General features: G+C 34.5%; 4 protein-coding genes across 5 annotated transcripts; 2 read left to right on the plus strand and 2 right to left on the minus strand.

Annotated features, from left to right (window-relative positions):
- Positions 1-591: 591 nt before the first annotated feature.
- Positions 592-8,808, minus strand: LOC108212263 (uncharacterized). The gene is made up of 10 exons (XM_064089799.1): positions 8,597-8,808; positions 7,353-8,389; positions 5,837-7,251; positions 2,343-2,616; positions 2,161-2,257; positions 1,530-1,656; positions 1,291-1,445; positions 1,149-1,215; positions 806-994; positions 592-708 (listed from the first exon to the last, which is right to left on the minus strand). Exons 1-10 carry the CDS (start codon positions 8,806-8,808, stop codon positions 592-594), a joined length of 3,690 nt encoding a protein of 1,229 aa, XP_063945869.1.
- Positions 8,809-10,800: 1,992 nt separating this feature from the next.
- LOC108210701 (uncharacterized) lies at positions 10,801-13,081 on the minus strand. The gene is made up of 9 exons (XM_064089800.1): positions 13,055-13,081; positions 12,239-12,283; positions 11,995-12,001; positions 11,749-11,826; positions 11,446-11,565; positions 11,256-11,312; positions 11,108-11,173; positions 10,953-11,011; positions 10,801-10,839 (listed from the first exon to the last, which is right to left on the minus strand). The coding sequence occupies exons 1-9, from the start codon at positions 13,079-13,081 to the stop codon at positions 10,801-10,803; spliced, it is 498 nt and encodes a 165-aa protein (XP_063945870.1).
- Positions 13,082-13,751: 670 nt separating this feature from the next.
- LOC108210702 (lysine-specific histone demethylase 1 homolog 2) lies at positions 13,752-16,928 on the plus strand. Of its 2 annotated transcripts, none has more exons than XM_017382091.2 (3): positions 13,752-13,891; positions 14,095-15,744; positions 15,854-16,928. In XM_017382091.2, the coding sequence occupies exons 2-3, from the start codon at positions 14,217-14,219 to the stop codon at positions 16,582-16,584; spliced, it is 2,259 nt and encodes a 752-aa protein (XP_017237580.1). In that variant the 5' UTR covers positions 13,752-13,891; positions 14,095-14,216; the 3' UTR covers positions 16,585-16,928. The 2 variants fall into 2 exon arrangements, with proteins under 2 accessions (XP_017237580.1, XP_017237582.1); XM_017382093.2 differs by having other exon boundaries at positions 13,774-13,891; positions 14,180-15,744.
- Positions 16,929-21,483: 4,555 nt separating this feature from the next.
- On the plus strand, positions 21,484-24,242 carry LOC108213854 (uncharacterized). Its single transcript, XM_017385643.2, has 5 exons — positions 21,484-21,645; positions 22,295-22,575; positions 22,683-22,805; positions 23,223-23,513; positions 23,838-24,242. Exons 2-5 carry the CDS (start codon positions 22,306-22,308, stop codon positions 24,042-24,044), a joined length of 891 nt encoding a protein of 296 aa, XP_017241132.1. The 5' UTR covers positions 21,484-21,645; positions 22,295-22,305; the 3' UTR covers positions 24,045-24,242.
- Positions 24,243-24,430: the final 188 nt, after the last annotated feature.

Consider the following 24,430-nt stretch of genomic DNA (forward strand, 5'->3'; position numbering starts at 1 on the left):
AATATAAACTCAATATTTATCGGTACAAGTTTTTTCCAGATTTAAATGAGACCGGGCTATGAACTCAATATTTTTTGTGATTATGGACCGGACTTAATCTTGGACCGACGGACCCGGACCAATTAAAAGATTCAGGCTTATAATGACCAATGTGATCCTGAATTATAAACGAGAAAGGCTCCCGCGAACCCTTCTATGATATTCAATCCATACCGTGATATTCCATTTCCAAATTTTTGGAACACCCAACATATCGCAAGCCTGTTAATTATTGTTTGTAAATCGATTGGGCTTGGAGTTGTGCTATTTATATGCAGTACTAGTATTTTACCCGTGCTACGCACCGTATGTTTTATATTCAATTTATTATTAATTATTAGATATACGAATGTTTCAGTATTTTGTTATTGGTGTGGGAAATGTTAGTCACACTATCCAGATTAATTTGAGAAGAAATTTTTGAGCATAAATAGTCCAATATCTATAATTGCAATAACCATATAAGGTTCACCATGGAGTAAAAATATAGTTCAAAAATAATAAATTGAAAACGAAACATGCATGTGGAAGAAGGATGATATCCAACAGTGTTTAAGATTTATTCTTTTTGTTAGGCCCGTCGTGTTTGTTGTGTACACGTTTGATTGGTGGTGGTTTTATCTCCGTCGGGGTATCAACAACATGACCGTTGAGATCGGAAGCTGGAACCTGCAAAAATAATTCAGATGATCCGATATTGCGATTAATAGCTATAATAAGTTATTTGACATTAAGTAGTTTGAATACAAATTTTGAGAGCACTTACCATAGTATTTTGTTCAGAAGTGTGTTCACTTGATGCATTTTCAGAAGTTGCAACCACCTTGACTACATCTGAAGCAAAATAGACCGAATTGCCATCAACTAAGTTTTTAGCATTTAGGGATAAAGTGAGAGTAAGTCTTGTCCCAACGATGTTGAGCAATTTTTCCGGGAGTTGGTCTCCCTTTCCTTCCTGTAAGGAAGATAATGAAAATCTTAAAAAAATCTTGTTTGTATTATAGCTTTATGGATATTATAGAGTATATTGTAATAAGTGTGTAATTTGTATTTACTTTAATATTTTGACCAATTAAACCGTTTACAGTGGCTGAAACTAAACGTCTGACCTCACGATCGAACATAAACACTTGAATTGTATCAGTGGGATCAGTAACGTACATAGAGACCTTGAACCTGCAATAATATATGTAATATGTGTTTACGATTTGTATGTATTATGCCAGATATATTATGTATTAAACATGATACCTCTTGTCAGGGTAGAATACAGTTTTGCCACATTCCTCGCACTTGTAGTTATTGTCGATGAAAGAGAGTTCCTTCGGGCATGCGTCACAACTATAAAACCACCATCTAGACTGTGCATCGATGCTAGTGACGGATACATGACATATCACCTCCAGCTACAACATTGTTTGAAAAAGGTTGTTAATTGGAGTATATAAGATGCTTTTAGGTGATGATAAAATAAGATACTATTTACATACGTTTTGCATATCTGAATGTCTAAGGTCGGTAATTTGCTTCAGATTATATGTTTGTATCGTCTTGTCCAAAGACTCAGTCACTGAAGCATTATGATCCACAGTAATGGGTCCATTTATAGCATTTAGCCTGTTTTGATAGTAGAGAATGAAATAATATTAAGTCACGTAGGGACACAAAAAAGTAGTCAGGAATCAGCATATATTTGAATTCTATAAGAATTGTGATATTGAAATTTGAAGAATATTACTTACTTGTATTGTAGATTGTGCACTGCATCATAATCTAGATTGATATAGAATTTTGTGGGGGAGAGTGAGCTTGCTTGCAGTTGTTCTATAAGAAGAAGATGGTTGGCATTAGGTATTTGTTATGTTAAATTATTAAATTAGCACAGTATTTCGAATGATGTGGGGATTGTAATAGATACTTACTACGATACTCTGTTATGCTACAACTCGTAAGAATAATGATTTTATCCTCGTCTTCCCTTTTATCTAGTTCCTCCTTTAATTTATGTGCCTGTTCCGCCCAAACTGTTACCTTTATCCTTTCACTGCCAAAAATCATATTTAATTATGTTAATGACAAACTTTTGTGAATATTGGATGTTGTATGGACTGAAGAGTTTACCTCCCGTCTGTAATGTCAAACAGTAATATGTCTTTTGGGCCCGTGGATGTGTTGCGGCTTTGCATCGGAAGTATATTTTCAACTAACCCCATAAGATCTGGTAATGAGAGGTCAATGATAATAGGAGGTTAGCAGTGTGTTTTGTTAATTGTATAGAAATATTTATATGTCTAGTTGAGTACCTGTCAAGATCTTGGTGTCTCCAACTCTGCTTTTGAGAGCGTTGAAAGCGACCAACTCAAACTTATATTCTGGAATCATTCCGTCATCCTCCTCGATCAGTGTCATGTTTGTGCGTTTAAGAAAATATATTTCTTTTTTGTTACTAACAGCTGAATAAGAATAAGTTGCATCATCAACATTAAATTCTGATATGATGTAAACCTTTCCCTCTTCAGGAACTTCGTCGATCCCATTGACAAAATCCAGTCCGGCGAAAGCATGAATATGTGTTTTCTGCAAAATAGAAACATGCTCAAATAATTTAAATTATTTGAATTGATTAGAAACTACATAACATGTGTGTATATAGTTATTTTATTGACAAAGATGATAAAGCAAAAATAGATAGGAATACGCATCAGCTGATGAGGACAAATGTAATATGTGAATTGTAAAAGCATAGGCTCTGGTAGGAAACCGAGAGGAAGCCAAAAAATCTCACCGCATGTAGATATTAAATTGGTCAAGAAATTGGTTGAAGTCAGGGGAGATAGGCCTATATATGACTAAAGGTAAAGTGTTAGAGAAACTGGCCAGTTGGGTGCTGAGATATACAACCAATCTCAAAGTACCATACATGTAAGAGTGCATATAACAACAGTTGAAAATAGTTTAGCATATGGTAAAATATTCCGCATATCAACTTTGCATTAGGAGTTTAGTTTCCGTCATTAAAGTTTAGCATTGAAAAGATTTGTCACTTGTGGTCTGTAGTTTGTTTCTGTTTACTCATCCAAGTAGTGTGTGTATTTCAGACTTTCTTCACAAAGCCATGAACGTAGAGGAAAGTGGTAGACCTGCTTTGCATATAGGTATGTGTAGCTTACTATTATCATGGGTTTGTGTCAAGAGAATAAGGCGGATTAAAAAGTAAGTTTGATAAACATAAGAGTGTAATATAAAATAGTAAGCAGGATTAGAATAGGCCGTGAGATTTTTTTAAATTATAAGAAGAGTATATGTTAAGTGAAAGGACTTACATCATCATCAAGCAGTATCATATTATAACCTTTGAAAGTGTCTGTACTTGTATTGATGCTCTTCCAGAGTCGTCTAAGTCGAACCTTAATCTTCCAGTTTGTTCTGTTGCTTGTCAAGTCAGTGATACGATCGAATCTTGAGGTATCCATCAGAAGGTTTGTGAAGGTCGGAGAGATAAGTTGATTTGGAGAACGGAAGACTTTCTTGTGTGTATATAGTAGATGAAAAATAATATTCTGATATAAATATAATTTATAGATTACGTTTACATATTTAGGATTGGATTGAAATTGTTTTGTAATTTGAAACTCTATTTGTGTTTGGACTTTGAGGAAAGAGATAAAGTTTTGCAAATAAATAATCATTGGAACACTTCTGTTGAAACACTTCTGTTTATAACTGGTTCAGTTCTCGCAGGACAGTTGCATTTGTTGGTCATCTATAGTTGTAACTCTTGGTAAATAGAAATTAAGTACAATTTTTTGTTGAGATTGATTTTAAATTTAATTTGTAAATAATTTAATATGTATGATATATATGTGAATATTGGTAGATTATTATTTAATCTATTAAATAAATTTGTTGTCATTAAATTATTAATGCCTGTGGCGATTATTATTTTCTAAAAATTTGTTTTAGATTGAATGTGTGTTAATATTTATGTATAGTAAAATTTGTATTATATAATATTTTTGTTCCGTTAGTTGAATTATAATTTTCATTATATCATTATTTCTACTTGTTATATATAGTAGTAATTGCAGGTTTTAAGTTAATAAAATTATATTAATATTTTCCTTTTAAATATATATATGTTAAGTTATTATATTTAGATTTTGTTAGGCAGAAAGAATTAATATTTATATAATTATTACTGTAGGAGTTGCTTTTGTTGGCATTTCGCACATAAAATTTTTTAGAATAGGAAAAAATTAATTTTCACATTTTTGAAGCTTGTGACCCTGTATAGATTTTATAAAATAAATTCTTCATTACTTTTAGAATAAATTGAGTAATTTTCAACTGTATTGACTAAAGCGTTAAGTGAGCCTGCTCATTTTGATGCATGACTCGGAAGGGCCTAATATGATTTTGCTTAAAGTATGGTGAGAAAACACTATCAGAATAGTTGTACTGTAAGTTAGATTTCAGGCATGCAGGATACCAATGACCAATTTGGAAAAGACATTCAGCATATGCCCATATCTTTCAATCTTATGAGATCAGTTAAAATACAGTAATCCCCATGTCCATTATGTCCTTTTGAATAAGTGAGCATAATATCTCTGAAATTCAAAGTATTACAAAAGTATATAGCAAAGGCCAAGCAAACATTTTGAAGTGAAGAAAGTTTGTGCTTGCATATTCTGGAATCTATGACCTTCGTGATGCTCTTGTTCCATAGCAGCAGCTTATGCAATGCTAAAAAATTTGTACTTGCAGCTCCGTAAATCTTAAGCTTTGTGATGCTGAAAATCAAAATTCAAATTGGTATGTGATCAACTATTCTGACTTCTCCTAGTGAGGATTTCCTCTGTGTATTGGGAGACAGTATAGGAAAATGCGGCATGCAAGGGCAGGAAGGTTGTACTTGCAGATATTAAAATACCACAGCTTTGTCATGCTCAAAATTAGAGTACAAAATTATATAAGGTGTAATGTACATATATCAAAATCAGATTTTTAAGTGTTGAATACCTGCAATTGAGGATATTGTGGAGAAATAATAGAGAGAAATAATACAGAAAATGGTACCTCTCCAATTAGCAGCAGGTACTTTGTATGGTGAAGAGGGGTTTTTTTACCTAATATTTTTGGTTGGAACCTTGCAAGTTTGCACTTGGAAAAATATTTGTTTTCTTTATATACAAACACGAATATTTCCATAGCTTATGGCATAAAAAAGTAAAACAATTTAAATATCAAATAGTACCTGGGAATCTAATATGGCCTCTAGCTTTGATATCCAATTCCTAGGGGCAATGATAGAAATTCGTGCTAGCAAAAAGTATACTTTGGACATAGAGAAAATGGTATCAATTGCATGCTACTGTCATCGGACCAAACACCTGCAATTGTTGTTAGACTTTGTTACGGCAGAAATCAATATAAAGTAAAGAAAACAGCCATAAAAATTGATCCATCTTGATCAGAATTTGCAAAAGAAAAACACTTTAAAAACAAAGTAAATATATTATATCGTAGGAAGACAATTACTTAAAAATTGTACTCACAGTAATAGTATGTTGACAGAATTCTATTCTGTAGGTAAGTTGTAAAAGACTTCTTCATATACAATATTTTTTGTGTAGTTTATTCCATCTCCCAACATGATATGCAGGCCTTCTGGAGAAGTGACACGTGAAATAGCAACATAAAGTTGGCCATGACAGAAAATAGGATTTGGAAGATATAGACCGACTTTCTCCATTGATTGCCCCTGACTCTTGTTAATCGTCATTGCAAAACAGACCTGTAGAGGAAACTGTTTCCTTTTGAATATGAAAGGCCATTTAGAGTTGTTGTCGCAAGGTGTAGTTATCATCCTTGGAATTATATGTCTACTTCCAGAATGACTTCCGGTGATGATCTCACATTCAACTGTCCATTTAAACATTTTTTTAACCACCATACGTGTGCCATTACACAATCCAAAAGCCTGATTAATGTTCCTTGTCAGCATGACCACGACACCAGGTTTGAGTTTTAGCTTGTGCTTGGGAAGTCCAGACATGTCGATTGAGTTCAAAAATTCTTCTGGAAAAGCCGAATTCAGTTCTGTCTCATTTACCGGGCCTTCATCAATACTATTAACACTCAAGTACACTTGTTCCTCACCTGGTATACGATCCATGATGTTCTCATTAAGTTCATCAACTACCTTATTAGTTGGAGCAAGAATTGCCCTATCCCGTAAATATCGATGATCTTTGAAATTACATTCAATATTTGGGTATACAATGTCAACAATATCAGATAGAGGGTTATTTGTGCAGGGGATAACAAACTTTTGCGGAATTACAACTTCTGGATCCTTGTTTGGATCATCATCACTGATAAATGAAAGGCGTCCCTCGCCAATGTCTAGCACCCACTTACTGAATTCATCAATATCATTGTTAAGCTGTTCAGTATTACCTCTTTTGAGCCTCATGTTTTGTTTAAGAGTGTAAAATGTAACTTGATCCCATAAATAAGACCGGTTTACGCAAGCGCTAACAATGTCATGCCTATTTCCCTTCTCTACAACGGGTAAGATCTGTCTAAAATCACCTGCAAGAACTACGGTAATACCACCAAATGACTTCAGCCTGTTGTCTTCTGAAATGTTGCCACGTATATCTCTAAGAGCTCGGTCTAGTGCCTCGAATGCATACTTCTTTTGCATTGGAGCCTCATCCCAAATAATTAGATCTGTATTCTGTAATAACTCAGCTATATCGGTTCCCATTTTCACACCACAACTTGAATGTTCATCTACATCTAATGGTATTTTAAATCTCGAATGAGCAGTTCTACCTCCTGGCATTAGCACGGCTGCAATTCCAGAGGATGCAACGGGTAAAACAATTTTTCTTTCAGATCTCAATTTTGAAATTATTGTTCGCCAAAGGAAGGTCTTTCCACATCCACCGCTCCCATGTACAAAAAAAAACTTCCCACTTTTGTTATGAACAGATTCAATTATAGAATTGTATACTACCGTCTGATCTCTATTTAAAGTTGAGTGCAACTGTTGGTGTTCGGCTATCATGGTCTGAATATCATAACTTCTTTCCTCCGCAATAAGAGTGTTTGAAATTCCGCATAGAAATTCAGCGGGAGGGAATGGCATATCTGAATAACTCCGTAGAGACTTCCCGATGCAATTCAATATTTGCTCAAGTTCTGCGAGTAATTTAATATTGGAAGTAATAAGAGTTTTTCATGTGCTATTAGATTTAAATTAATGAAACAGTGATAATGTATTCAGTGTTTAAAACACTAACCTGAAAGAGCCCAAAATTGTATTTCCTCTTCAGACAATGTCAGCTCATTGTTTTTAGAAATATGGCGCCGCTTCCAAAGTATATCATCTGAAAAATCTTTGATATGATCATTCCAGAGCTTTGCTGGGTTGCTGACCTCGCAGTTCACGATAATATGCACAAAAAGTTGACGCAACTGTGACGCAGTAGCGTGGTGGGCATTTTCCTTTATTGCCTCGTGCCACTCCATGTCATTTTCTAAAAGTCCCAAAGCATTGCATGTGTCTTTAAAAGTTTTATATACTTGTCCATTGACAGTTCGAAGGTCCCTAAAAGACATTGCTCCTTTGACTCTAGTGAGTATCATTCTTAAGTAGAATAAATCTCCCGAAGATGCATATGTGGAGTTCATCCTGCCAACAACAAAATCTTGTTTTCTAGGTGTCCATCTGGTTGAATTAGCATCCCACACAAAAGAACCAGGAAACTCTTGATAGTAGAGATCTCGTGCCCAAGGATATTCTCGGTTAGCTTGAAACCATGCTTGGAGCTTACTAAGTCGAAAAGAAGCACGTTTTGCAACATTTGTTAACAATTCATTACTGTTGAAAGTGATAGTCTGCATATCCTCTAAATGAATTGGCAGTCGTTCAACAGATGGACTTCTGAGGTGTATATGAAATCCATATATTCGCCAGATTGCTTCCGAAGCGCACACATACCGACCATCTAAATATTGTTTGATTTCATTAATAGGAGCAACTTTAGTAGTGTCTGATTGCCGAGTACTTTCATGCACTGTATTTTTAGCTCTAACCAATAGCATGGTTGCTCGATCGTGTCCTTTCATGCAATATTTGAAAAGGTACTTTAAACTTCTTGAGTGATTGCAGATTTCTACATTGATATGACACTGGAACATGAGTAACAATTCTCTGTTATACGGCACCACCCATTGATTGTCTAAGTCAACATTATTCTTTTGAACAGTATGATTTGTTTTGCGTCGTCTATACACTGGAAATCCACTATCATCAAAGGTTGTCTCTGAAGCATACCTTATGAAATTTACATGTAGCGCATTTTAGATATTTAGCAAATAGTGTCAAGATTCAATCTAATGCAAATTAAACATGAAATAAATAGAAACATATAAAATATAATGAAATTGTAGTTTACTGCAAGCAAGACATGCAAAAGATGGTAATAATAAGCAAAGTGAGTGCAATATAAGAATGAAGAACATATATCCATATAACAATTACCTTTTCGGAAAATGCCGTGTACAAACCTTACGTTCAGTATCCATACACGGAGATGTGTTGTTAATTGTGCCACATGGTCCGTGAATCATGAATTGTTTTACAGCATTGTAGCCATCACGATCTTGATCCTTATCTGGTATCTCAGCAGAAACCATTGCATCGACTTGTTGAATGGTCTTAGGCTTATTGTCGGGATGTAACCATATCACCATGTGTGCATGAGGCAAGCCGCGTTTTTGAAATTCTATGACATGTAATGCTGGAATATCATGTATATTAGATTGTTATATATATCAAAAATGGCATTATACTAACTTGTAGTAACATTCCTAAACTTGTAAAGCCACATACCTCCAATACAACGGCCAAAAAACCCTTTTTTCTTGATAAAATGCAAAAGTTGGTCTAATTTTAACTTAAAAACTCGAGTAACTATATCTGGTGCATCATCCGCGGTCAAACCAGGAGTATGATTAAGCATTTGCTGAATCTCCGGCCATTTGGAATTAGCTGTCATTGTTAAAAATATGTCTGGATGCCCAATAGCACGACATATGGCAAGAGCATCAAGAAAATTTTGGTTCATGTACCTTTTTGATCCAGTAAAAGATGCTGGCAAAATAAATGATTTCCCACAGCTATTAGGATTTTCATCACCTTTTCTGACTTGATCACGTATGTTTTGATACATATCAGCCCTGACTGTACTTTGATGAGTTCTATACCAATGAAGACGTGTTTGCTCAATAACGGAAAAAGCATCAACTATGTATTGTTGAAAGAGACGTCCACCATATCGCAATGTCATTCCTGCAAGTAAATTTGCAATATATGTAAGCTGAATTCCATTGTTAATAATTTTAACACAATGCAACAGGATATGTATAATTAACAGAATGTACACTAACTAACCTTCGTTTGGTCGTATATGAAGCTGGTAGGAGTGGTACTCTTTCAGTGTTACATTTTTCCTCTTCTTCTTAGTATTAGAATCTATAGTCTTATATTTAATTCCTTTATGAAACCCATTTTCAGCATATGGAAATAGTATAGGATACTGCAATGCCATGAAAAGCGGGTGTATAAAGCTTATTCTTTTGGGCCAGAAGTTTTTGTATGGACAACAACATCTCTATCACCACCCGAAGGATCATTTTCTGCAACTATTAATGCAGCAATCTCTGAAGATGGATAAATGTGATTCGGACGTCCAGAAGCGGACCTAGATTCTTTAAAAATAATCTTCAGGTCTTGTGGTTGTTGTTCCTTGAAACGATCTCTTGCTTGTCGAAATTTCTGAGCTAGGGGACTTACTTCATCAAACATTTTAATGAGATTCTCAACAATTTCTCGTTGTATACCTTTTTTATCATCCTTTGAACGAAATGCAAACATTCTATTATGAACCTCATTCTCAGTGTCGTAAAAGTATAACTGACAAAATTGTGGTTTTCTCCCATCAAGGGGTACCAAACTCCCAATGCTATGATGATTCTGACAACTTAGTCGAAAACAAAATGGACCCCCACCATTCTTATTTATAAGATTGTCCACTTTTCCTCCTAAAGATGTATAACAAAACATGGCATTATACACTTTTATAGAATCACGAAATTTCTTTGATTGTCCAAATAGCAGTCCAGCTAGATAAGGAGGAGGCTTTTTGACCTCTGGTAACTGAATTTGACCACCAGCACAACATATTGAGAAGGTAGGGTCGGTCATGGATTTGTTATTTCTCTCCTCTATCCACATTATAGCCTGACAAAATTTGCACTTGTACTTGGGCATATCTAAATTAAGATACTGACTTTTAACACCTAATTAAGATAATTACAATGATATCAAATGAAAGTGAACATAACAATATTCATTGCATTTCACAAATCGGAATGTACATACATTATTAATTTTTTATCTTAGAAATTTAGTACCTTGGTGTGCTAGGATTGTCATTGTATCATTATGAGCTGCTTCTTCACCGCTGTTGTAATTCTCATCATTGTCACTATCAATAATATAACCTGTATGCCCATAAAAAAAGAATCTCATCAATTTAGAAAGGCAATTCGTATATGTTAATAATATGTCAAATGACACATAATGCCTACCTTCGTCCAATTCATATGATTCTGAATCGTTTAAGTCATCGATACTCAACGTTAAACCAGGTTTATTTTTTATATGATTTGATGATGGTGGCCTCATATCATTCTTACTATTAGAAGATGAATGCACAATTCCTACAAAAAGATGCAATCGAAACATGATTATTGCAAGAAATATCCATATTACAAAATATATTAAATGCTACAATCTCATACTCACTGTTTGTTAGTTGTGAGGAAGCGGCTACGTTTGTGACATTATTACATGAAAACGAAGGCAGCCTAGGCAATAAAGGACGAAGGTGGCCTACAAAATGAATATATACATGACAAATACAAATAATAAGATGAAAACAAACCACTATCAGTTGGTATATGCACAAATATAAACAATGAAATGAACCATTTGCGTGAATATAAGTATTATTACATGGTGTAGCTGTCTTTACGATAAGAGGTCTGGCTTGTCCTGTAAAATATTGTAGGGAAAAAAAATGAAAATCTAATTACAAATAAAGGGAAGAGTAGAGAACAAATATGTGAAAATATACCTCTAATTATTGTTTCACTGGCACTTATTGAATTTGTATGCACCTTTCTTGGACGGCCTAATATAAATGGAATTCTTTAATAACCATTAACTTGATATATAATTATACATTTGGTCTCATGAGATCTATTAGGCACAATGATATCTATAAGATACTTGCTGACACATAGAAAGTGGTTGTAAAGTTATACCTACAGGTCTTTTTTGAGGAGTTGACATGAGTTGAGATGTTGAGTTTGAAACCAGGACATCTTCCTTCAATTCAAATGTTGTGCTTGAAGTTTTAACATCTACATTCTTTCTTGGCCGACCTGGTAATTATAAGAAGGATAAATTATAATAATTGGGTAAGATTACAAATCATCTAGAATAAATATTAGTATATACTATAAAACATTGTGATGATAATTAGGACATAATAAATTAGGATGTGATAATTCTTGGCAATAGAAAAATTAGGAATCATCTACAATATACAATAATAGTTAACATACCAATCGGTCTTTTCTGTCCAAGTGACACAGGTGTAGATGTATTTGAATTTTTCATAGCTTCCTCCTTCCTTGGTCGACCTGTTATTTGAAAGTGAAAATTGAAATCATGGTAAATAAAAAGAATTTTTTATTTAATAAATACAATACATCAGATCATTAGGCAACCTCTTTTTCGTTTCATAGGCAAAGGGATGAGGTGCTGTTCAGGGTGAGGATTGTCCATAAAAATATTTGGAGTTTAATTACCTGAGACCTGAAAAGGAAAAGATGAAGAAGATAAATAAATTAAAAAATTGAAAATGGAAATATTTATGTATTGCATAAAATAATTAACTCAAGTAATGGTTCACTACATTTAAGTAGAAAAAGATGAAGAAGATTAATAAATTAAAAAATTGAATATCTATCAAGTTGTACATTAATATTTCCATTAAAATATTAAAAACTACCACTATACTGGCGAATGATAAATCAAAAAAGGGCCACTAACCATAACTGGAAATAACCAAGAAACCCGTAGAACTATGAACAGAACCTAGAGAGGATGAAAACAATAATATGACTATAGAACAGACCACACATAACTAAACAGGAGACATCGGACTTGATATTCATAAATTAGGAAATCGTGTTAACTTTTATATATATGCATGCCCTTAAGTCTCGATCAAGATTTAGTACATTGCGATCTTCGATGCAGCTGTTTGAGTGATTTAGTACTGTAGTTTATAGAAGTAGATATAGCTGCACACGAAATGCCAGTGCCATAGTGAACTGATTTGAATACGAAAACTATGCCATTTAAAGAATGAATTGAATTGCTTTCCAGGAAAATGAATAGCTTAGCGTTACCTGCAGCTAATAAGCTCTGCACAATATCACACCTATATGAAGGCCTTGAACAAAAATTATAATAAAAAGTAAGTGTCTACTTGTAAAAGTGTTGATTTGCTAGCTTAGACAATTACTCAAACACATAGTATACAATTAAAAAAAAACTTAATCACTACAGAATTATCCTATATATCCAACATCATAACTAATCTCATTATCTCAACATGGACAGATAACTTCTTAGAGCATCTCCAACGGCGTTGGCTATAATCGTTGGCTAAATTGGACCTGTAAGACTTTATATAAAATTTGCTGAACCTGTAACACATTTTGCTTCAATGGTATTGGCTATCTTGGTTGGCTATAATTTAAAAGTAGTATGTTATTAATATTTCAAATTGTTAAAATAGAATATATCAGTTCAATATGGTAATAAATGATGTGCAATCTTGCTACAGATTTTCTTACAGACCTGTAGAGGTTCGACAAATTTAGCCATCCATAGGAGGTTGGCTAAAATTATAGACAACAGGTGGGCGTGGTTGGAGTGTACTTTTTTGACGATGTTGGCTATAATTTTTAATTATGGTATACCAACTCACATTTTAGCTAAGGGTATTCTATGGTTGTAGATGCTCTTACACGTTACTTAAATACTCTGTAAAGAAAACGAAAACTTAATCTAAAGGAAATGACCTGTGTTTCGTGTAATTTGGTGGTGGCTCGAGCCGGAGAAACAGTTGCAGATGAATAATTATGCTTTTCCTGAAGGAGCATGCCCAGCTTCGTCTGTGTTTAGAATCTTTGTTTTAGTAGTTGTGACACAGAACAATACGTGGCTGTAGTCCTCTCATGTGACTATAGTTCTATTCTGCTAAAAGAATAACTTTAGGTATATCAGGTATAGTTTTAGTTAATTAATTCTTAATATAAATCAAGTTTTTAATTTAATTATAATAAATAATTAACCGCTAACCATAGTAGAGTAGTGCTTTAGTTAAGCAATTAAAAAAGTGTTATAATTTGATTGGTCTAAATTTTAGGATTGTTCTCCTATTGGCTCTAAAATAATTCAAAGTTTTTTGATTGGTTAACTGGGGACCCTGATAGACTCAGGTATTATAAGAAGGATATGTAGCCCATGACCGTATGGCCCATAAGCTCTTCCGTTCCCTCCAATTCAACATATATTTATTTAACCGAGTCAACTCAGCTTCACTATTTACCCCAATTTTGAAAACAAATTAAACCCTAATTTACTCAACGTGTTCAACAAATTTCAATTCACAAATTAAGCTTCGATCCAACGGTAAGTTGTTCAATTGAATTTAGGGCACATTATATTTTATCAATTTAATGCATATCTTGTGCTCAATTGTTAGTTTTGTTTATAACTTCTAATGTTTCTTTGAATCAAAATGTACCTGAATTGTTAATTTAATTTCTCAACTTATTTGTGATTATTGTAATTGAATTTTATTAATTGTGTATATATTTTTGTTAATTATACAGTGAATTGAGTTGATATGTGCTGAAAAGTGATATATGTATGTATGATGCCTACCTGTTGAAACTTAAAAGGAGTTGTGAATGATAGGATTATTTGATTTGAGTTGAAGTTGTCGAGGATAACAATGAGGGAGAGCCCAGATGGTTCAGTCCGGAGGACATCAAGGAGGACAGTAGTTTCGAAGAACTATAATGAGGATCAGATGGATGAACTAATAGGGGATGATGTACTTGGGGTTTCGAAAAAAAGAACTAGAACTAAAGAAGATTTGGAGAAAGAAACGGAAACTGAGGCTATGATTGCTTTATCTCTTGGATTTCCAATTGATGCGTTGCTTCCAGATGAAATTGCTGCAAGGGTTGTGTCGGAATTAGGTGGAAAAGAACAAAATGATTATATTGTTGTGAGGAACCATATACTTGCAAAGTGGAGGAGCAATGTAAGGATATGGCTTTCGAAAGGACAGATCAGGGAAACTGTGAGCAATGAGTATGAGCATTTGATTTCTGCGGCTTATGACTTTCTTTTGTTTAACGGGTATATCAATTTTGGTGTTTCTCAGTCATTTACATCTCAGATCCCTGAGGAGGCAACAGAGGGGTCTGTGATAATTGTTGGTGCCGGACTTGCTGGTTTATCAGCGGCTAGGCAGCTACTCTCTTTTGGTTTCAAGGTTGTTGTTCTTGAAGGCAGGACTCGACCTGGAGGAAGAGTTTATTCACAGAAAATGAATAATGGGGATAGTGAAGCTACTGTGGATCTTGGTGGCAGCGTCATTACGGGCATTCATGCCAATCCGCTGGGTGTTTTGGCAAGACAACTTTCTATTCCTCTTCACAAGATCAGAGATAACTGCCCCTTGTACAAGCCTGATGGAGCAGCGGTTAATCAGGAGATTGACTCGAAGGTTGAACTTATCTTCAACAAGTTACTTGACAAAGTTACTGAATTAAGGCAGATGATAGGCGGATTTGCACATGACATATCTTTAGGCTCATTTTTGGAGACACTTAGAAACTTCTATGCCGTAGCTAGAAATACTGAGGAAAGACAACTTCTTGATTGGCATTATGCAAATTTGGAATATGCAAATGCAGGTTGCTTGTCAGAACTTTCTGCTGCATATTGGGATCAGGATGATCCCTATGAAATGGGTGGTGATCACTGCTTTCTAGCAGGTGGAAATTGGAGACTTATCATAGCATTATGTGAAGGAGTTCCTATATATTATGGGAAAACAGTTCAGACAATTAAATATGGAAATGATGGAGTCGAAGTTGTTGCTGGGGATCAAGTGTTTCAAGCAGATATTGTGCTCTGCACTGTTCCACTTGGGGTTTTGAAGAAAAGGGCCATTAGATTCGAACCAGATTTGCCTCAAAGAAAGGTAGAAGCAATAGATAGACTAGGGTTTGGTCTGCTGAATAAGGTCGCTATGCTATTCACTCATGTTTTTTGGGGTGAAGACCTAGATACATTTGGTTCTCTCAGTGAAAACAGTAATGAACGAGGAAAGTATTTCTTGTTCTACAGTTACCATACTGTTTCTGGGGGCCCAGTTCTTGTGGCATTGGTGGCTGGAGAAGCTGCGCAATCTTTTGAGAATGAAAATCCGTCCACTTTGCTTCATTGTGCTTTAACTGTCCTTAGAGGTATATAGATTTTTTATGAATATTGTAAAGTTTTGCTTGATCTTTACTCATTTGTCCAGTGCACTCAATTGTTGTAAATGGCATCTGTAAACCTATTTTTTGTTTTTAGGTATATATGGTCCGAAGGGCATTCATGTTCCTGATCCCATTCAATCTATATGTACAAGATGGGGCAGTGACCCTCTTTCATATGGGTCCTACTCTCATGTCAGAGTACAGTCATCTGGCAGCGATTATGATATACTTGCTGAAAGTGTAGGAAACAACTTGTTCTTTGCTGGCGAAGCCACTAATCGTCAACATCCAGCCACCATGCATGGTGCGTACTTAAGTGGTTTAAGAGAAGCTTCACGCATTCTTCAAGCCAGCAAGTCTCAGCAAAGTGATCCTAAAAAGTATATACAGAAGTATGTTGGACCGGGCACTGATGTTCTTGTAACTCTGTTCAAGTGGCCTGATATGGCATTTGGGAAGTTCTTGTTTGTATTTGATCCTTCAACAGACGATCCAAAGTCCATGGCAGTGATGAGGGTTACCTTCGAAAAGTCCGCTGATGAACACTGTTACCAAAAAGAGATAGTAAACAATTTCCAACATACCTTGAATCAACCGGTGCACCTTTATGCTATATTGTCCCGCCAACAGGCACTTGAATTGCAATCAGTGAGTTGTGATCACGAGAGTAAATTGTCAGATTTCTTAAAAAACCATGGTTTGAAGCTAATGGGAGGAGATGCTTTAAGAAGTATAGGCAGCTCCCTAATGGTTAATATCATTAGTGCTCGAAGAGGCAGGGGTCGATATCGAATATCTTCTAAAAAGCATAGTGCTTCAAACTGACTATTTGGTTCTAAATGCATCAAAAAGTTCTATGTGCAAGAATGCCTACCTATTCGTAAATAATTAAGGATGAAAAGAGATGGTAGAGAGTTGGCGCATGTGCTTCTTGAAGCTAACCTTTCACTAACCGGGGTAAACCAACCAATATATTGGAGATCAACCAAGGTAGCTTTTCTGTTCTTTTCTTTTTGTCTTTTTTATAAGTGTTAAGGTAGCGAGATTTTGCTATAAACATAGGATATCAGGCAGTGTCCAAAAGGAGTATCTGCATAGAAACTTTGTAATTTATGTATACCAGCTCACCATTTCTTTATGTAAAACTAGATTTTTTTCGGCCAGTTTTAGATCCCTCTTTTGCAAATGCACAAGGTGTTAAAATTTTATTTCATTTTGATATGCATATGCATGCATCTGAAGTATGAATGGAAGTTGTGGGACATAGCAATAACGTTGGTGGCTAGCATATTAGCTTGAGTTACAATATTGTTTACAGTTTGATGGATTTTTCTTACCATTTGTTCTTGATTATCTTACCATTTGTTCTTGATATACAATTTCCAATTTTCTCTGTTGTTTTTAACTGGTCTAATTGTTCAAATTACTTGCAGTAAACATAGTTAAATATGTAAATATAAGATGTCAACCTGATACTGGAAGGATTATGGTATATATGGTGAGAGATAATATTCAGATTTTTAAAAATTACTAGTCAACTGATGCTGCTGGTTAACCATCATTTCTAAACATGTGATTAGCAATTTATTAAGGGTTATGTTACTATCCCATGTATCATCCCTCCAAACAAACATAGGATATAAATTTAGAGGATCATAATCCTATCCTAAAATTAATCCTTCAAACCAAACAAAGTATGGTAATTTAAAGGATCCATAGGGATAATAGTGAAGAGATTATAATCCATGGACTCTAATCCCGGGATTATAATCTCATGAAACGAACATCGAATGTTTCTTCTAGAGTTTATTAACTTCCTGGTAGTCTGGCTCCATTTTAGTTCTCATCATGTTAATGAGAGTGTCGGCAAGTCGATCTTTTTTAAGTCGACCTGGCGAATTATAAGGTTGAAACAGTTTGAATTTCAATCAAACCCGACCCGATAACATAAGGGTTAGAAGAGATTAAAAAAACTTACTCGTTTTTGCCCCCATCTTATTGAGTGCGTCTTCCATCCTCCATCTCTTGATGATGATTACCTAAATCCAGCATTCAACATTCTTCTTTATTAGGTGCGAATAAGCATCCCCTCGGATACGGCGACACGGGACACGGGGATTCGCCACTTCTCAGTTCTCATAGAGTCCTAGAAAAATAGTAATAAAAAAATAATATTGATATATGTCAAATATTGAATAACTTCATTCATAATAATAATAGAGTTTCTTTCGTAATGAGACACACATCTATTCTGCATTTCATTCGAATGATCATCTTGTATAAAAGGAGATGTATAGAGATGTGTATGTGTGTGTCTATATGTATATATAGGCGGATGGATATCAGATGAATATGACGATGAAAAGAGGAGAGAGATGTTATAAAGAGATGAGAACCGTGATATTAGGTTATATAACATATGGGTTTGGGCCTTGCAAAAAAAAACATATGAGTTTGGGCTTTTTTCGATGGGCCGAGTTAGTCGCGTGTTGCTCCTGTGTTGGTGACGAGTCGACCGCGTGTTGCATGTCGACACGTCACATGGCGAGTCGGACACGTACTCAGCCAAGTCGGTGCTCAGTCGCCGTGTCGGACACGGATTCGACTGTTTTTTTGAAGTGTCGGTGCTTCCTAGATTTGGTGTGACATCCGACATTTAGCATTCTTTTTTTTCTCCTGGATTCTCCCGTTGTTCCTCTTCTTTTGTTGTATGTATGTGCTATGTAATGTCTTCAATTATTTCTGTGTGGTGGTGACAAAAACCTAAAATTCGCCATTCAGTGTTCATGTTTTACATTTGTTGTATTTAAATGGCATGTGATGTTGTCTGTCCAATTAATCTGAAGTGGCATCCCTTAAATTCTCTTTCTTTATTCTATTTCTTAAAGTTAGCGCTTTAAAATGTTAAACTTTTGATATGATTTTTAGAATTCGATTTTTTTAATATATATAATTATTGTATACAATTTTTTGTATTAAAAAAACGAGGGGTTTAGAAATGATTAGAAAAAACCTTTGCGCGTTTTCTCTTCCACCCTCCATCTCTTGATGATGATTACTTCAATCCCGCATTCAACTTTCTTCTATATTAGGTGTTACATCCGATATTTCTTCTTTTTTTTAGCTTCTCCATTGTTCCTCTTCTGTTGTATGTCTGTGCTATATAATGTGCCCAATCACCTCTCTGTGGAGGCGACAATACCATTCTTTCTTTATATAAGCATTTGACGTTCTTCTTCTTTTCCTCCTTTTTCAGTTGTTCCTCTCCTTTTGTTGTATGCAAATGCCATGTGATGGCGTCTGTCGATTAATCTGCAGTGACATCCCTTAAATTCTCTTTCTTTATTCTATTTATTAGAGTTATTCTTTTAAAGTATTAACTTTTGATGTGATATCTAAAATTAGCCGGGCAGTTAGCATCAACAGTAATCTGAAAGCTTGAACTTTTCTAGTTTTGTGCGTGGGGTGTCGCTATAATACATTTATATCTGCTGTAGGTTCTAATATTAATAATTAACATCCTTCAATTTACTGTGAAATGTGGTTCTATATTTCTTTTGTTGTCGTATAAAGATTTTGGGTTTCTCGTGTTACTGAAAATTTCTTTTGTGATTTTTGGTCCGATTTGGATATAAGATATATGCTCTTTCACATTCTGAGGTTTGGCCCTTGACTCTTTTACGCCTCTCCTTTTTTTTTTATCTGTCTATATGTGTATATAGTATTCTGGATCTAATTGTTGAGTTTGTGCAATGTCTTGCTCATTTGTGGAAGTAGTGTAGAAGTGCATATGTAGTTAGAATGTTATATCTCATTTTCTTTTGAACAGCCGAACAGGTAGTGATAGGTTGTTTTAGTTATTTGTTTTTCCTCTCCTGCCTTCTCCCTGTCTCAAATGCGGAAGCTCAAATAAAGCTTAAACTGATTACCACTGCCTGTTCATCTGTGAATAGAAGTTTCACATTAGTTTTTGTGTTCCTATCTTTGATTAGCTAGACATTTGGGTACTGGTAAATGAACCCGATTCAGAAATTTCCAGATCGTAGGTTTGATTTCATGTGTCGTTTGAATGAAACCAGTTGACTGATTGGAATGAGTTCAGATAATTGAAACCAGGTGACTGATTGGAATGAGTTCAGATAATTATTTACTTAGTAAGTGGATCGAAGTCATTTTTGTCCTCCGTTTCCAATTCTCACACACACACACATAAAGTAATTCTGTAATTCTGTCTCTTAATTGTGCCGGGCTGCAATGAGTTATACGGGAATTTCAAATAAATGTAAAATCGGTTTTTCTATGGTGTGCCCAAGGGCACACACTAAGCACTAAAACTTATAAATTTGGGAGATTTTGATTGGCTTACACTCTTTAATAATGATGGCCCCCTTGCATTTACAACAACCACACCAATCAAATCCCTCCAATTTTATAAATGTTAGTGCTTAGCATGTGCCCATGGGCACACACTAGACAAACCCATGTAAAATAAGTATCACGGTAGAATCCCTCAGTGATATCTCTGGAATCGGAAAAATGTATCACTTTTATCACCTTAAAAAAGGTTATCAGGGTTTATTTATTCATATCGATCATGATATTTATTATAGAGTATTTTAGAGACTATTAATCTAAAAGCCTTGTCCTGTATTCGTGTTCTTATTTTTTTTCCCCCTCCATTTACGGGGCTGAATTTTTTTTATTATTATAGAATATTTTTAAGAGAGTATTAATTTAAAGGGGTACTATTCTATTCGTCTTGCTAATTATTTTTTTTCCATTTCTAGTTGTTTTTTTCCAAACATATAGCACATGCTAGATTTAGGAAATATTATTATAATTTTTAATGACATTTAAAAACAAAACGATACTTACAAATAAGCAGATTTACTAAAGAAATTGGAAGGTGCAGAATCAAGTGTGATACACGCCGCAAAGCACGAAAGCAAGGATGATTTCGTATTGCCCAGTCACATGATTAATTTTTGCTACCCATTAGTTGGACGGATGGAACGAACGAATGAATAAAAAGTTGATAAAATATTGAAAATAAGATAAATATTTTGGAAAAAAAGAGTGAAAAGCTGTTAAATAAAAAGATATCAGATTTATGAAAGTTCGGAAAATTGGGATGGATAATTATAATTATTCAGTTATAAAATTTTTTTTAAAAGTAAACAACTAACTAGAAGTTACAGAAGAGCTTTTTCAAGCAATCTCATTTCCTACAAAAACAGGGAATGGTATATACCTATTTCAATCTATATACTTATTTTAATATACGAACTAATAACTCAAAAGTTCCACATTGAATGGAAACTAATTCTTTTTACTATTAAATAATTAAATGTTCCAGAATAAGATTTATTAAAATCTTAAATATTTCTATAATAGAATAGATAAGTGTATGTTTGTAAAAATTTTAACAAACAATTTTTTATGCATTACTTCCTCGTTATGATATTACTTATTCATTTTTGAATTTTAAACGGTTCAGTTGACCAAATTTTGGGTGAAATTTAGAAGTTCTTTTTATAAAATTTCAAAAGTTTATAAATTACATAGGTTATATATAATTTTTAGTGATGAAATTTTTAATTTTTTTAATAATTACATAATATTTATATCGATCAAAATCAATTCAACTAGTAAAAAATCAAAATGAGTCATTATTATCGTCTGTCATCGGTCAGATTTTTTATTCCAGGGGTAGGAGTGTAGGATTCGGTATCGTAGAGAATTCGGTCCGAAACGTAACTGATAATCACGACGACACAGCGTTTCTGTCACGACATTGAATCAATCACATTACACTCCTATTATTCCAGGGGATTTAGCTGTTTGATCTCTCTGCCATTACATTTGCTTTTCATCTGTATACACATTGTAAGTAATTACTATGACTAATGCATGTTATCTATTTACCTGTAATTTATCAATTTAATGGAATATATAGTTAACATGATATGTGATTACCCATCCCCTTTGATATTTGCTCCCACTTTTTTTGTTATCTCATTATTTACCTCTAGATGTTTATGCGGGAGAATAAATAATTCAGGACGGGATTCGGAATTACAATCGCCCTGTTGCAACTTCTAGTTGAATAGTAAATAGTAATGCCGATAATTTCTGTTGTTCAAGTTAAATAAACATGCTAGTGAAATTATCAATCTTAGGAATTGGGATGAATTCGGGAATGACAGTAACAGTGAAATTTGTAAATTTAAAATTAAGTTCGTCGCGTGTTAATTGATTATCAAATTTGTGATTCTGAACTCCTACTTGTATGTTAAGGTTTATCCGGTAGAAGTCTGAAGCTCCCGGATCACAGTTTTTACTTTCTCCATTAATATCAAGCGATAACTTGCAATCTTAAAATTGATAGCTTTCCGGTTGTTTTCTGTGTTTCATGAGATCTGCTAACATGTTCACAGACAGGAGTCTCTTCGAAACACTACCTAGAGTTCCCAAGAGAATGGGAGCGTTCATGTACTTTTAAGTTTTAACGGTTCTGATTCTGATTAATTTACAGGGAGCATTACGATGAACTTAAATCTGTACAACATGAATCGTGTACAACTTACCCTGACGGGAGCCGCCTTATGTGTAATGCTTAGTGTGTTATTCAGCATAAAGCTTCTCTTAGCACATATCTCGAATTGGAAGAAGCCAAAGGAGCAGAAGGCTATAGTCGTTATCATTCTGATGGCTCCTATATATGCTGTGGTTTCCTATGTTGGTTTGTTGAAATTTCAAGGATCTGAAGCTTACTTTATGTTCTTGGAATCGATCAAAGAATGTTATGAGGGTCTGGTAAGCTTTTGATGTAATCACTGAACATGCAGTAATGCAAAATTATCTGAAAGTAATATATTTGTTCCTAATTTCTAATCCATAATCACGATTTTTAACCTATGTAGGTGATGGCCAAGTTCTTGGCTTTGTTATATTCATACTTGAACATATCAATAAGCAGAAGCATAGTGCCGGATGAGGTTAAGGGAAGAGAAATCCACCACTCATTTCCGATGACTCTTTTTCAGGTAGAGGTGTCTTTGATGCTGATAACTATCTAATCTGATAAGTGTGGTGCTAATAAAAGATTTTTTTACTCTTAAGGGTGCAAAATAAAGTTCTGTACAGAAGAGCTCATTGTAAGCAATACAAGTTTTCATTTATGCTGGGGCATTGTGATCTTTTTCTCTACTCGGTTATATGTGAAGTGCTTTTACATAGAAAATGAAATATTTCTCTAGTACATTTAGTACTATATATATCAGAAGTCAAACAAAAGAAAACAAGAACATAGAGGACATTGCAACAATTCATTTGTGCTTATCATGGCATGCCAAGCATGTACAATTGAACTTGCAGTTATCACGAAATTTTGAGGAAGTATTCATTGCATGTCAGCTGTTCTAAAATGATGAACCACGACTGACTTTGTTTATTACTTGCAGCCTCACTCTGTCAAACTGAACCATAAAACGCTAAAGCAACTCAAGTATTGGACATGGCAGTTTGTAGCAATTCGGCCTGTGTGCTCCATTTTGATGATAGCTCTTCAACTTCTTGATATATATCCTGATTGGATTAGCTGGACGTTCACCATCATACTAAACATTTCAGTCTCATTGGCATTGTATTCTCTAGTACTTTTCTACCATGTGTTTGATAAAGAGTTGGCACCACACAATCCACTAGCTAAGTTTTTGTGTGTCAAAGGGATCGTCTTTTTCTGTTTCTGGCAGGTATGATCCTCTTCTACGCCCTTAACTACAGAAAATTTTCTCTAATTGTATCAAGGCGAACATTATCTGATCAACATTCTTATATCTTCTTTACAACACTAAACAATTGTTATTGTTTCCTTACACCCCCCCCCCCCCCCCCCCCCCAAACTCAAGTTATGGGCTACTTATGTAGATAATTCCCAAAAACAGAAGGAAATTCAGTGTTTCCATGATAAAATATTAGTCTCATCTCCAAGAAGTCGTATATAGATAAGCACCACATTTGCAATTATATGTTACAATTGATTGACGACATAATTTTTGCCTTTATCATGTTTGTAGGGAATTCTGCTTGAGATATTAGTTGCAATGGGCATAATCAAGTCACAGCATATCTGGATCGATGTGGTCTACATACAGCAAGCATATCAAAATATGTTGGTAGTCGTGGAAATGATGTTCTTCTCTGTATTTCAAATGTCAGCATACAGTGCTGCACCTTATGCAGGTGACACAAAATCGAGCGTGAAAGACAAGAAGAAGGATTAATCCAGCTAATGAAATTAGACAATATAGCTGTTAAACGCCATGCTGAATCTGGTCTTGTAGCTAGAGTTGTCTTCACCTCAGTGTATCAGTAGTTATCAAACTTGACATTCATAACATACTGTATGACATTTGTTGGATTCTGTTCTAGAGCACTTCTGCAACAAGATTAAAGACATGTCCTGGCTAATATCAATTCTAAACAAGGCTTTTAATTATTATTTCTGTCTGTGATTAATAATTATTGATTGAATATAAATAGCAGTATTGTTATGGTGAAGCTGTAAGAGAAGTCAACATAGCTGAACATTTGTCATTCATTTGTACATTGGACGGCGCTTGTACTATGACAATTCTACGCACATGCCAAACTGTGCAAAACCACAGAA

This window comes from Daucus carota, chromosome 3, assembly GCF_001625215.2.
Source record: "Daucus carota subsp. sativus chromosome 3, DH1 v3.0, whole genome shotgun sequence".
NCBI lineage: Eukaryota > Viridiplantae > Streptophyta > Magnoliopsida > Apiales > Apiaceae > Daucus > Daucus carota.

Coding starts and splice junctions, on each gene's coding strand:
- LOC108212263 (XM_064089799.1), bottom strand. CDS start 8,808: ATGGTGATATGGTTACATCCCGACAATAAGCCTAAGACCATTCAACAA. Junction 1,657..2,160: donor TTTGACATTACAGACGGGAG/GTAAACTCTTCA, acceptor CTATCAAAACAG/GCTAAATGCTATAAATGGAC. Junction 709..805: donor CTTCTGAACAAAATACTATG/GTAAGTGCTCTC, acceptor TTATTTTTGCAG/GTTCCAGCTTCCGATCTCAA.
- LOC108210702 (XM_017382091.2), top strand. CDS start 14,217: ATGAGGGAGAGCCCAGATGGTTCAGTCCGGAGGACATCAAGGAGGACA. Junction 15,745..15,853: donor TGCTTTAACTGTCCTTAGAG/GTATATAGATTT, acceptor TTTTGTTTTTAG/GTATATATGGTCCGAAGGGC.
- LOC108213854 (XM_017385643.2), top strand. CDS start 22,306: ATGAACTTAAATCTGTACAACATGAATCGTGTACAACTTACCCTGACG. Junction 22,576..22,682: donor AAGAATGTTATGAGGGTCTG/GTAAGCTTTTGA, acceptor TAACCTATGTAG/GTGATGGCCAAGTTCTTGGC. Junction 22,806..23,222: donor TTCCGATGACTCTTTTTCAG/GTAGAGGTGTCT, acceptor TATTACTTGCAG/CCTCACTCTGTCAAACTGAA.
- LOC108210701 (XM_064089800.1), bottom strand. CDS start 13,081: ATGGCTAAATTTGTCGAACCTCTACAG. Junction 11,566..11,748: donor TGGACAGAAAAGACCGATTG/GTATGTTAACTA, acceptor TATAATTACCAG/GTCGGCCAAGAAAGAATGTA. Junction 10,840..10,952: donor CATGTAATAATGTCACAAAC/GTAGCCGCTTCC, acceptor ATCTTTTTGTAG/GAATTGTGCATTCATCTTCT.